The 12,568-nt window shown below is 36.1% G+C and overlaps 2 protein-coding genes across 2 annotated transcripts; one reads left to right on the forward strand and one right to left on the reverse strand.

The window, feature by feature from the left end:
* Positions 1–1,075: 1,075 nt before the first annotated feature.
* LOC147388509 (BTB/POZ domain and ankyrin repeat-containing protein NPR1-like) lies at positions 1,076–6,504 on the forward strand. Its single transcript, XM_086418418.1, has 4 exons — positions 1,076–1,712; positions 4,165–4,900; positions 5,538–5,738; positions 5,957–6,504. Exons 1-4 carry the CDS (start codon positions 1,188–1,190, stop codon positions 6,232–6,234), a joined length of 1,740 nt encoding a protein of 579 aa, XP_086274544.1. The 5' UTR covers positions 1,076–1,187; the 3' UTR covers positions 6,235–6,504.
* A 1,037-nt stretch (positions 6,505–7,541) lies between these two features.
* On the reverse strand, positions 7,542–10,739 carry HSFA2 (heat shock transcription factor A2). The gene is made up of 3 exons (XM_086419497.1): positions 10,333–10,739; positions 8,139–9,040; positions 7,542–8,037 (listed from the first exon to the last, which is right to left on the reverse strand). Exons 1-2 carry the CDS (start codon positions 10,654–10,656, stop codon positions 8,225–8,227), a joined length of 1,140 nt encoding a protein of 379 aa, XP_086275623.1. The 5' UTR covers positions 10,657–10,739; the 3' UTR covers positions 7,542–8,037; positions 8,139–8,224.
* Between the last annotated feature and the right edge of the window lie 1,829 nt (positions 10,740–12,568).

Here is a 12,568-nt window from a genome sequence, read left to right on the forward strand (position 1 = left end):
TTTTTTTCTTTTTTTTACTTATAAATATATATATATATATATATATATATATATATATAGGGTCCCGTTCGGCACCCTAAGTTTTACCACACACTTAACAAACGCGTTTTGTCCTACATGGATTAGAAGTTTCGGAATGGGCTGATTTTTGGAGAGGATGATCTCTATGGTGAGGAGATCATCCTCACCAAAAATCAGCTCATTCCAAAACTTCTAACCCCATCAAAAATGATTTATAAAAAATGGACGGTCCACGATTTTTCAACTTGTAAACATGGGACTAAACATTTCGGAATGGGCTGATTTCTGGGGAGGATGATCTTCTAATCATAGAGATCATCCTCACCAAAAATCAGCCCATTCCAAAACTTCTAACCCATGTAGGACAAAAAACGTTTGTTAAAGTGTGTGATAAAACTTAGGGTGCTGAACATTTCCCATATATATATATATATATATGGGGGGCGTTCAATGGCCAACTTTTTAGCAAACTTTTTGGCAAAACATTTTTCAAAACATGAGTTAGAGGTTTTGGAATGGGCTGATTTTTGGTGAGGATGATCTCTACAGTGAGGAGATCATCATCACCAAAAATCAGCCCATTCCAAAACTTCTAACCCCATCAAAAACAATTTACAAAAAATGGACGGTCCACGATTTTTCAGCTGGTAAACATGGGTTAGAAGTTTTGGAATGGGCTGATTTTTGGTGAGGATGATCTACTCACCGTAGAGATCATCCTCACCAAAAATCAGCCCATTCCAAAACCTCTAACCTATGTTTTGAAAAATGTTTTGCCAAAAAGTTTGCTAAAAAGTTTGCCCTTGAACGCTATCCTATATATATATATTTGAAGAGTGTCTTTTAATCTTTTATTAGGGAGTGAAATAATTTAAGAAAATGGAGTGTAATAAGTACAAATTGGGGTGCCAATAGCAGTTCTCTAAATTTACAGTCTGGTCATTCGATGACAGTTAAGATTTGATAAAAAGTCGACAGGCGAATCGGGGCCATTGTAATATAATACAACGAGAAGTATAATATCAGATTTTTGTTTTCTGTTATAGTCGTCAGCTTTAAGTTCAGTTGACGAGAGCGTGAAGTCTTCTCTCTTTCTCTTCTTCTTCTTTTCTGCAAATCCATGGCGTTTCGTGTCAAATAAGTCTCTTTTGTTCAATTTTACTTCCATGGATTCACAACTCATGTTCGTAGATTCGAACGAAACCAGCGGAAACAGCAGTATCTGTTGTGTCTCCAACACCGAAACCCTAAATTCCCCTGATTTCCCTGAAATTACAGCCCTCAAACGCCTCTCACAAAACCTAGAATCCATCTTCGAATGCCCCGATTTCGGATTCTTTACCGACGCCAAGATCGTTGTAGACGAAGACCATGAAGTACCTGTCCACCGCTGCATTCTCTCAGCTCGAAGTCCCTTCTTCAAGAACTGGTTTTCTACTTCTGTTGATGAGAGAGGAGGGAAATTCGAATTGAAGGAACTGTTGAAAGATTTCAATGTTGGGTTCGATTCTTTGGTTGCTGTTTTGGCTTATTTGTATAGTGGGCAAGTGAGGCCATTGCCGAAAGGTGTCTGTGTTTGTGTCGATGATGATTGTTCGCATGTAGCGTGTCGGCCTGCTGTCAATTTCATGGTGGAGGTGCTCTATGCTTCTTTCACTTTTCAGATTTCGGAATTGGTTGCGCTTTATCAGGTAATTTGGACCCTTTGTCACTGATTTCAAGCTTTGATCTTTTTTTTCTTTAATATATAATTATTTAATTGTTCTAAATTGCATGTATTGTGCTTGTGTGCATGTGAATTGAATTGGTTATTATAATTCAGTACGGGTCGTAGGGTAATTGTTTACACTTAGGGATAGGATGATCAATTATGATCCAATTATGCAAAGTAATGTAAATTTTTAAATATGAGAAAACCGTTGAATAAAAACCGTAGAAGTGTTGTTCTTCCAATACTTATGATACTAATGTAAGTGGTCAGGGGCGGAGCTCGGAGTTTTGGTCAATGGGGGCTAAGTGCTAATGATGGTCGATTGATAATCTTGATTTCCTTCTATGCAAATATTGAGCTTGTCACAACAAGTGATGGTTGGCCAATAATCTCCATAAGAGTGATAGAAGATTCCCACTAAAATCATAGATTTTAGACTTGAATTTTTTTTGCTTAGGTCACTAAAATCTCAATAATAAGAAAGGATTTTTAGGGAGTTGAAGATGATGGATTTTGGCAAGAAACTCAAAAACATCATTTTTAAATTCCCCCAAAAAAATTCTGACCTTTTACGAAACTTTTTAAAATTTATCTAAATTAACCAAATTGAATCTCTTCCCAAAATTACTAAATCTGAACTTTGTTATTATGTTTCTAGAAAATGAATAGCGGTTGAAGGTAAGGACCCTTAAATCATTTTCCATTAATATGGGAAGATCGAGGCCAATGGATGCATGTAGGGGTGGGTCCAAGTAGGGACCAGTTGGGGCTGTGGCCCCCACTGAACTTTCTAAAATAAAAAATCAATTTTGATTTAGCCCCCATATTTGATCGATATTTGATATATACCCTTGTGATTTTCAAACCGACCACATGCATCCCTTACACAGTTACACGGCCTGAACTTTATAAATAAATAAGACACGGTGATTTAGCTCCCCTGTCTTCTGGGACTAACTTAACTAATACTAATGGAAATGAGTCAGATTAGCCTAACTAACTTAGTAAGATATCATATCTTACTACGGGTCTTTGGACCCACATTGGCAATCCAACACCACAGTCATCTACTTTAATCGATCTTAACTTGTGGGGTGGGGGGAGGCTAAATGACCTATTTTTCCCCGAAAAGTTGAATAAATATTGAAGGTGAGGGCCCTTAAGTCATTTTTCATTGAAGAAGACGAAATTCTAAGAACTTTGAAGAAAAAAAAAACTAAATTTTCCACCATTGAATTATAATTTTAAATTTGGGAGTTCAGTAGCCATCGTTTTTCAACACCTGGGATCAAGTCCAAAAGACTTTTTATTTTTTAATCTGAGTTTTTCCATGTAATCTAGAGGGTGTAGTGTTGGATGTGAGATTCCATGTGGGCCCAAATTCCCTTAGTAAGATTTGAAATCTTACTAGGTTAGTCAGGATAGCCTCCCTCTCTCTTTTTGTTGTTGTTTGTATTAATGTTAAGTCTTTAAAAGATTGGTCCAAGGGATGCATGTAAATTTGAAAACCACGGGTATCTATATCGATCAAAACGGGGGGCTATATCACCACGTATTTTTGTTTTATTTTTTATTTTATGAAGTTCAATGGGTCCGTGTGATAAGGGATGTATGTCGTCAGTTTAAAAACACAATTAAAACGTGGGCGCTAAACCATGGAATTTTTTTTATATCATAAAGTTTAGTGGGGGCTATAGCCCCCACTCGTCCCTACTTGGCTCCCCCCTGTAAGTGGCGCTGGTCACATGTACTAGGACATACATACCGGACGCTACATGGGATAAAAACCACATAGCTGATACCGCATTGCTTTCACGTGCAACACTCACTTTCCCCACCTACTGTTGTAAGGCGTAATAAATCAATTTACTTTACAACGAACCGTGTATTTAACCATAATATGTGAATTTTTATAACAAATCAATGATTTAACCACCGTTGTTTGGCCCACAACCCCCGGACGTTCTAGCCTAAATTCCGCAACCCCCCTCCCCATAAGTGAACTTAGGTCCAATGAGAGGACCAGTAGTCCTCTCAGATCTTTCAGAAGAAGGAAGGCTCTGGAATCTGGTGCATATATATTTTTTTTTTGAGGCTGAACCAGATTTGATCTTCAGAGAGTGGTAACCATGTTTCTTTTGTTCTTGATCATCTCTAGATCAACATATGGTATCTTATAAAAATCAACATATTGTGCTTATAAGATACTAGATCTGAAATTTTGGTTTTAATTTCAGGTATATAACATGGATTTTTCAAAAAATCAAACCATCAATGCTTGTTTTCCTGGCTGACCATATCCAGTTTTTGCTACACAAGATTTTGTTTCTGTTAAAGTTTTCACACTTGAGCATGAGTATCTTTCTGTATTCAGCTTCAGCTTTCGTTAGGGGATGGAAATGAAGTCATACATGTTTTGTTTCATTGCACAGCGGCACCTTCTTGACATTCTTGGCAAGGTGGAAAAAGACGACATATTGGTGATTTTATATGTTGCTAAAATGTGTGACAAAGCTTGCGAGGGATTGCTCTCAAAGTGCATTGAGATTGTTGTCGACTCTGATATTGATATAGTAATGCTTGAGAAGTCATTGACCTCTGATGTTGTAAATCAAATCTTGCTTTCACGTTCAGAATTAGGATTAGCTGAGCCTGAAAGCAACTCATTTCCATGTAAACACGTGAAAAGAATACATAGGGCTCTGGATTCATATGATGTTGAATTGGTGAAGTTGTTGCTGAAAGAGGGACATACCACTCTTGATGAGGCATATGCGCTACACTATGCCGTAGCATATTGTGATGCAAAAACTACAAGAGAGCTTCTTGATCTTGAGCTTGCCGATGTTAACCTTAGGAATCAAAGGGGATACACTGTGCTACATGTCGCTGCCATGCGGAAAGAACCAAATATATTAGGTGCTCTTCTTACAAAGGGGGCCCAAGCAGATGATCTTACATTAGATGGAAGGAAAGCACTTCAAATCTCAAAGAGGCTTACAAGGGCTGTGGATTATCGTAGGTTTATTGCAGATGGAAAGGCTGCTCCCAAGGATCGGTTATGCATAGAAGTTTTGGAGCAAGAAGAAAATAGACGCCCTTTAATAGGAGAAGCTTCTGCCTCTTTTGCAATGACAGGCAAGGATCTGTTGTACCTTGAACAGAGAGGTGAGTTATCCCCATGGGGTCCAAAAATATTTCATTTGGCTATCATTGAAGTAAATTATTTGGAATTGGTTTCTTTTTTCTGCTTTACGTGCTGCATCTGATTTGGATGTTCGAATTTGCTGTTCTTAAAAAACTTCACTCGTTCTTCCAAGTTTTGAATCACTAATGTATTTCTTTGAATTTTTTCTCTAATAAGTAGTTCCCAACTTCCAATCATTCAAGCTTAATTATCCAATATAATTTCTTTAGGATATACAGGTTCACAAAATTCTCCACTCTTCAGTGGTGAATGACTTAGTCTGAGCAATGTACTCTACTAATATTATATTAATATTGAAAACCTATATTACAATAATAATCATCCATACTACATACACACCATAACTACGATACTCACCAACAATAAAAAGATATCAATTGAGAAATTTAGAAGAATAATTCATCAGTTCAATGTCAAAAAAGTTTAAATATTTTTTTGGTGTAGGCTCCCAATATGATTGATTATCCTAGGCCCAACTTGAAAGTCTTAATCCCGGAAGATCCCTTTTACCTGATTCTTAGTTATGGGTTTTCATTTTGTTTCCATTCGGTTTATCTGTTGGTTGGCTTGCTTATGCTTATTATTGTTTTTTGTCAGTTGCCCTAGCAAAACTTTTATTCCCCACGGAGGCGCAAGTCGCAATGGACATTGCACAAGTGGATGGCACTTTAGAGTTCACATTAGCAGTCAATTCCAGGACTTCGTCTGTTGGACACAAGAGACAAGTGAATGTGTACGAGGCACCCTTCAAGATTGAAGAGAAGCATCTAAATAGAATGACCGCACTCTCCAACACTGGTGATTATGCTCCGCATTTGCATCCACTATCTCTTGATCATTAATAGTATTTCTTAGCCATTCGAAGTTGTAGCTTAGGATTATATGTAATCTTAAGCCATGACTGATCACCACACTTGAAATTGTCCGACTTGTGAACGTCTGTCCCACTGGAGGAATCACGTTCAACTTATTTGCCGTTGTTAATTCTGACACGTATTTCCTTTATAATTTGCCAGTCGATCTAGGGAGACGCTTCTTCCCTCGCTGCTCGGCGGAACTCAATAAGATTATGGATGTTGATAGCTTGTCAGAGCTTGCTAACCTCCTCGGGGAAGACACCTCAGAAATGTATCTAATGAAGAAAAAGAGGTTCACGGAACTCCACGACAACTTTTTGAAAGCATTCTACGAGGACAAAGAGGAATATGATAGATCTCGTGGTATGGTATCATCATCATCATCATCCTTGGGAGTGGCGAGGCCTAATGGTAGGCACACTACAAGAAATAAATAATTGATCAAAAAAAGAGTGAGAGACCTTATATATTATTGTTGTATATTGTTTCCACATAAATCTCCTTTTTCCTTTTTCTTTTTAGTAACTTGATCTGAAATTTAGCTTTTTAAATATTATTAGGCCCTGTTCTAATGGTATGTATGTTTAGATGACTTTGTTTCTCCTAATTGCAAAAGTTGTATCAAGGCTATTTGAACAATTGCAGAGTCCATATTTCAATTGTGCATGTTTCCTAGTCAAGTTTTCTATCAAGCTCTCTTCTAACAATCTGTCTGTTTTCCCTGCTTATGTAATCTGCGGTCGTGTTCCATCCAAGTTGATTTACCTATAATATATATATTATAGGCTCTTTTTTTTCTTGATCACGGGGCTTTGGATCCGTAGGCCCAAGGTAAGCAGGGATAAATCCCTATGGGTGGCCAGCAAGAGGGTTTGAACTCAAGACCTCTTTCTTTTTGGAGGGATGCCTTGGCCAAGTTGATTTCTTCATATCCGAATTGATCGGCATTGCCATGTATGATGCTTGAATTGTTGTACTTGGTTCTTGTTTCGTGGTTTGTATTCTTCACCATTCTCTTCTAGATATTAAATTTTATATTTGTCGAATAGATATTTAGAAAAAGTTATTTCTCTTCCTCAAGCCATATATATATATATATATATATATATTATATATATATATATATATATATATTTTTGAGATGGTGTTCTATATCCCCTACGGTCGCACACCCTGACCCCATTTAAAGGCATGAGACCACCCAATTTCAAACACATGACCAAAGGGAGCAAACACCCATTGTTAGTGACACATTCGACGAACCCTACTTCAGATCAGACAATTTAATCCCAATGTTCACACACTTCATAATTATCCCTGATTCTATATAGCTTCCATGGTTTTAGATCTCGTCCGAGAACGAGACAACTGTCCGAGTTGTCTTGGTATCGTCCACCAACGAGATGAGTTGACAAATCATCTCAAAAGACATGGCTTGTTCTAATTCCAAGGCATTTTTAAAATCTCATCCAAGACAACTCAAATAATTCAGATATCTCGTCCAAGACAACTCAGTCTCATTCACGGACAAGACAAGACATCAAAACGAGCTTTAAAACCAAGATAGGTTCTGATGCACTACTTTTTTCATTCTCAAATTAAAAGAAACAGCTTACTAAACCAAATTGCACAAACAAACTTGATGAATCAAAGCTACTAACTGTAGGCGCTAACAAACGATGGAATACCACATTGTATCCAACAGAACCAGATTAATTTGTATTTTAAGAATTTGGTACCTATAAGAGTAGAACCCAATATCATAACTGTTTTTGCAAGTACAATGTCTGAATAGATAAAAACCTTTTCTTCTACATGAATTTACATTACTGCATTCCAGGGAAAATCCCAAATTGGATTCCAAATTGACAAGCTAACATAAACTATTCAAGTAGAAATCCATTTTCTGAAAGATCCTGGTTTTGTGCTTCGATGCATCATCAGAGATCCTTCAATGGCCTATATTACACAAACAATTAATGAGACAAAACATGGAGAGGGGAACAATAGGGGTGACCATTTTTTGCAAAAGAGAGTGCAACACTGCTCTTCAAAGATTGTTCCTCACTCTTCTTTGGCCTGCAAAATAAATGAGAGAACCCAACATCATAAACTAATAGAAATGATTTAAAAGTGCAAAAAAAAAAAAAAAAAACATTTCAAATTCTAAAATAGATGCATAAAGGATACAGAAGAAACAGAATCATCTCTGTTGTCCCCTCTGCATCTTCAACCCTTCCCTGGTGTAAACAAAGCCCAAAACACTTCATTAGTTTCAAACAACACATACACACGACTACATAAAAACATACCAACAAGACTCAAGATTTAATAACCATACCCCATAATGATAAGAAACAGATTCAAATGCTGAGAGGTTGCCATCAACCCTCAACAACAAAAAAACCATGAGACCACCACCCCATATCAAGGCTTTGATACAAGGTACCCCATTTGTTCCACTAAGTCATGGACGTCTTCACCCCAATCAGGCATCTTCACAACCAAATCCTCCACTTCGGCATCAATTTCATATTCATCCCCTATTACTTCTTCATCTTCTTTAACTGCGATAAAGTCCTCATTCAGTATTTCCTCCCACATTGAATTGGGAACAGAACCCAAGTCCAGATCATTTGTCCTCTGATCTTGAACATGACTGCTCGATTCGTCATCGATGGTAGTGGAGAATAATGTCTCTATCTCTGATTCAAATGTCAACACTTCTTCCATTCCCCGATTGGTGTAATTCGTAAACTGGGTAGTGCCCACGATCTTCAATATCTCATCGTCTTGTAGATTTTCGGTGCTTCGACTTGCGGGCAATCTTCGTTTCTTTCCAATCTCATGGTGTTGACCCAATTCTTTTTTCTGCTTGTGAATTAGTTGTTGAAGAAATGTAGGATTCTTGAGAGCTTTAGCAAGGAAAGCCATCATTTGTTGATGTTTCATTTCGGTACATCGCAACCGTTCTTCAATGGCATCGATTTGCTCCCTAGAGTTCTGATGTTGCTGTCTCAGCTTCACGATTTCTGCCATTAATACATTTCGATCCCTCCTCAGTATCTCCATCTGACCTTCCAACCCATATTGTCCAACTTCAACGCAAGCTCCTACTACTTGTTGTTGGGTGTTCTGAGAACCATGTTTTCTCCTCTTGATGTTCTTCAACAAATGCTTCTGCCCTCCCAAAAACCCTTCGTTCGCAAACTCCCATTGATCCGGATCAACCTTTCTAAAACCCTGTATCATAGAAACATCAAAACTGGTAAGAAATCTCAGTTAAATACAAATCATACAAACAACAGCTTCAAATTCCTCAGGGTCACCTCCAATTCCTCGATAAATTGAAGGAAGAATACAAATGCAAGACCGAAACAATAACTGTTACCCAAATCGATTCAGCACAAATAACTTCAAATTTAATCGAGGAACAATCAAAAGAAAGAAAATAAAAATCATAAAAATTTGAATAACTGGTCAGAAATCACAATTAAATGCAAATTCCACAAACAACAGGTTCAAAATTCTCATGGGTGTTAAGAAAACAGGCGCAATCTAAACAAGAAAACGAATTGAAAAACAAACACAAGATGCAATCACACAAAGATTTTACGTGGTTTCGTCAAGATTGAGGTGAAGAACAGAAAACTTGTAGTTACAAATTACACCCTTTCACCAAAAGCGAGAAATATAAATACCACAGGAAACCTAACTACGTTTTACATAATATTATTAAAATTACGAAAATACCCTTGAAAATTTTCTTGTTGACCAGTACTATAGGCTCCACAAACCACAACAATGGGCACCTCAAATTCACTCAGAAATCAAAGGAATTAAACAAACAAAAAAAAAAAAAATTGTGGGATGGGCAAAATAACCAAACAAACCTCAAATTTAATCAAGTAACTATAAAAAAAAATCGTTTCTAAAATAGTCAGAAATCACAATTAATAAAAAAATCCCACAAACAATAGCTTCAAGTTCCACAATAAATTAAAGGCATAGAAATAAAAAATCCCACAAACAATAGCTTCAAGTTCCACACGAAATTAAAGGAATAGAATTATAAAAATAAAAGACTGACACAATAACTAAACATACATACCAATTTAGCACAAATAACATCAAATTTAAGCGAGAAACTATCCAAAAAAAAATTCATAAACAATTGAATAAATGGTCAAAAATAACAGTTAAACGCAAATCCTACAAAACAACAGCAATAAATTCCACATGGGCACCTCCAATTTTTTGAGAAATCGAAGAAATTAAACAAAACAAATGCAAGACCGACAATAAAACCCCAATCAATTTAGAACAAATAGCCTTAAATTTAAGCCAAAAACTACCAAAATAATAATAATTAACTGGTCAGAAATCAGAAATAAACGCAAATCCCACAAAAAACAGCTTCAAATTCCTCATGGGCACCTCAAATTCAATACTGACACAGTTAACAAATACCCATATCAATTTAAATTTAAGTAACAAACTATCAAAAATAAATAAAAAATCTTCAACACACTTACATATGTGTTTAGCTGTCGGACAAAGCTGCAGAAATTATTGTGCTTGAAGTATTTGGGTAAAAGATTGCTGGCAAGTTTGTGAGAATCCCAGACAATGAAACTGTTACGAGCTTTGCTCCACGATACAACCGTATCGGTTGTTGGGTCTTCTACCATTTCGAAGGTCTTTGTCAGGAATGGTGGCGGACCCATATCGTTCAATCCCTCCATTGGTTTAGGTGACACCACAGAAGAAGAAGAGGAGGAGGAAGAAGAAGAACCACCATGAAAACCAACACCCATCACCATTACTTCTTCTTCTTCTTTAACTGTGATTCCATCCATGGCTGCTTCTCTTTTGTCTCTCTGTCTCTCTCTGAATTGGAGAAGAAGAGAGTGTGTTTGGGAGTATATATCAGGAGATAATCGAAAGTTCTGGATTTTGGTTTGTAGTTTTTCCCCATATTGTTTGGAAGCTTCCACGGCGCAGAAGGAACAACTAGAGTAATTTAGAAACACCCTCTAAGTTTCATGAATATTCTAGATTCCTCCCTCCTTGACCTTTGTCTTTTAATTTACACTCATGGAGGATGACCAAAATGCCATTTTCCTTGTCAAACCCTAAATATTCACCATCTTAATCTCGTTAACATTAAAATTGTGCTGAAGTGACCTCATTTAAAACATCCTGACGTGAAAGTGTATAAGAACCATAGATGCTTTTTCACTCATATCTTGATGAAAAGTATATATGGCTCCTATCACTTTCATGTTAGAATGTGTAATGTGAGATACAATCTTGAGGTCACTTCAACGTTATTCTTTAATAAATTAATTAAAAAGGTTTTTGAATATTACATAGTATATATATATATATATATAATATATATATATATATATATATTATTATATATATATATATATATATTATAGTTTTAAAATCAATCAACGTGATCATAGGATCATACAAATCCAATGTTCTTAATTTTTGATCAAAATGACCCTAAGTGGGAGTATTTGTGAGATCCAAATTTTTGTGTTGAACCACTTCTACTCTACTTCCCTCATCATCATAGTAAAGATTTGGAAACTTTTATCATTTTTTCTCCTAAAAGTTCATCATCCTCAACTCTTGATTTATTTTATTTTTATTGATTTAAAATATTAAAAAGATTAAAAATTATTGAGTAATTAATTAAATTGTGAGGAGAACAAGCAGCAATTTTATCACCAAAGTCCAAGATTGAAGGTGATTAATATTCCAGAGAGTAAATCAAGAGTTTTGGCAAGAGATTATCAACAAGATTATTTTGGCCATTTTGTAATGTTCTCTCATGAAAGACTGCGGTCAAGGGACATGTCATAAGTTTCAAAACACATGCATCTCAAATATTCAGAAACCCCAAGGGGTTATATGATAAAGATATCTTTATCAAAACATTCATAAAGATGACCTTACTTTATCACTGTCCAACACGTGGACAGCTTTTTTATGAGATGTCTCTATCTTGATAAAGATATCTTCATCATAATTTTACACTTGTTCAGTACTGCAATCTGTCGGAAATTTTCCACTCATATTTTTTTCCCTCCGGAAACTTTCTGGAAACTTCGAGAAAGGTCCCCATTCTATTCGTATTACAGAGCAAATTTTTGTGGATCCAATCACAAAACACCACGTGGAGAATTTTGGGCCCACTAATCTATTGTGTCTGCTTAGTCCATCCCTATTGGGGGACCAATGCCAATTACAAATGACATCTATTTTTAGTTTTAAATGTACGGTTAGAAATCCACAATCAAATTATTTTCCAAATATGGATCCAGATGGTCTCTACCTATAAAGTGGGCCCACAAGTCAATCATGAATTTCTAGCTAGTTGATTGATTTGATTTGCTAAGCTGCACAAGTTTATAGAGTTTACAGGAATATAACATATATTCTTATGAATTTCGATTTTGGATTTAAAAACAAAATTTCTAATGCCACACCAATTTTTATTGTAATAAATCATCAAATAATAAAATTAAATAGAGTTACCATTGTCACACCAACTTCTGCTAACCCTACACCAACTGTGTGCAATTCTTTGATGATTTACATAGGAATTGGTGTGGCAATAGCAGCTCTCAATTAAATATAGCACTACATATAAGCATAACTGCATCAAATATCCTCTCTTTTTTTCTTGGTTAAGTTGATGAGAGGCCCTTAAACTTGGTCTATTGTGGAAGACTAATAGGAGATGACCTAAGT

Source organism: Akebia trifoliata, chromosome 12 (assembly GCF_017979445.1).
Source record: "Akebia trifoliata isolate Shusen 1 chromosome 12, ASM1797944v1, whole genome shotgun sequence".
In the NCBI taxonomy this organism is placed as follows: domain Eukaryota; kingdom Viridiplantae; phylum Streptophyta; class Magnoliopsida; order Ranunculales; family Lardizabalaceae; genus Akebia; species Akebia trifoliata.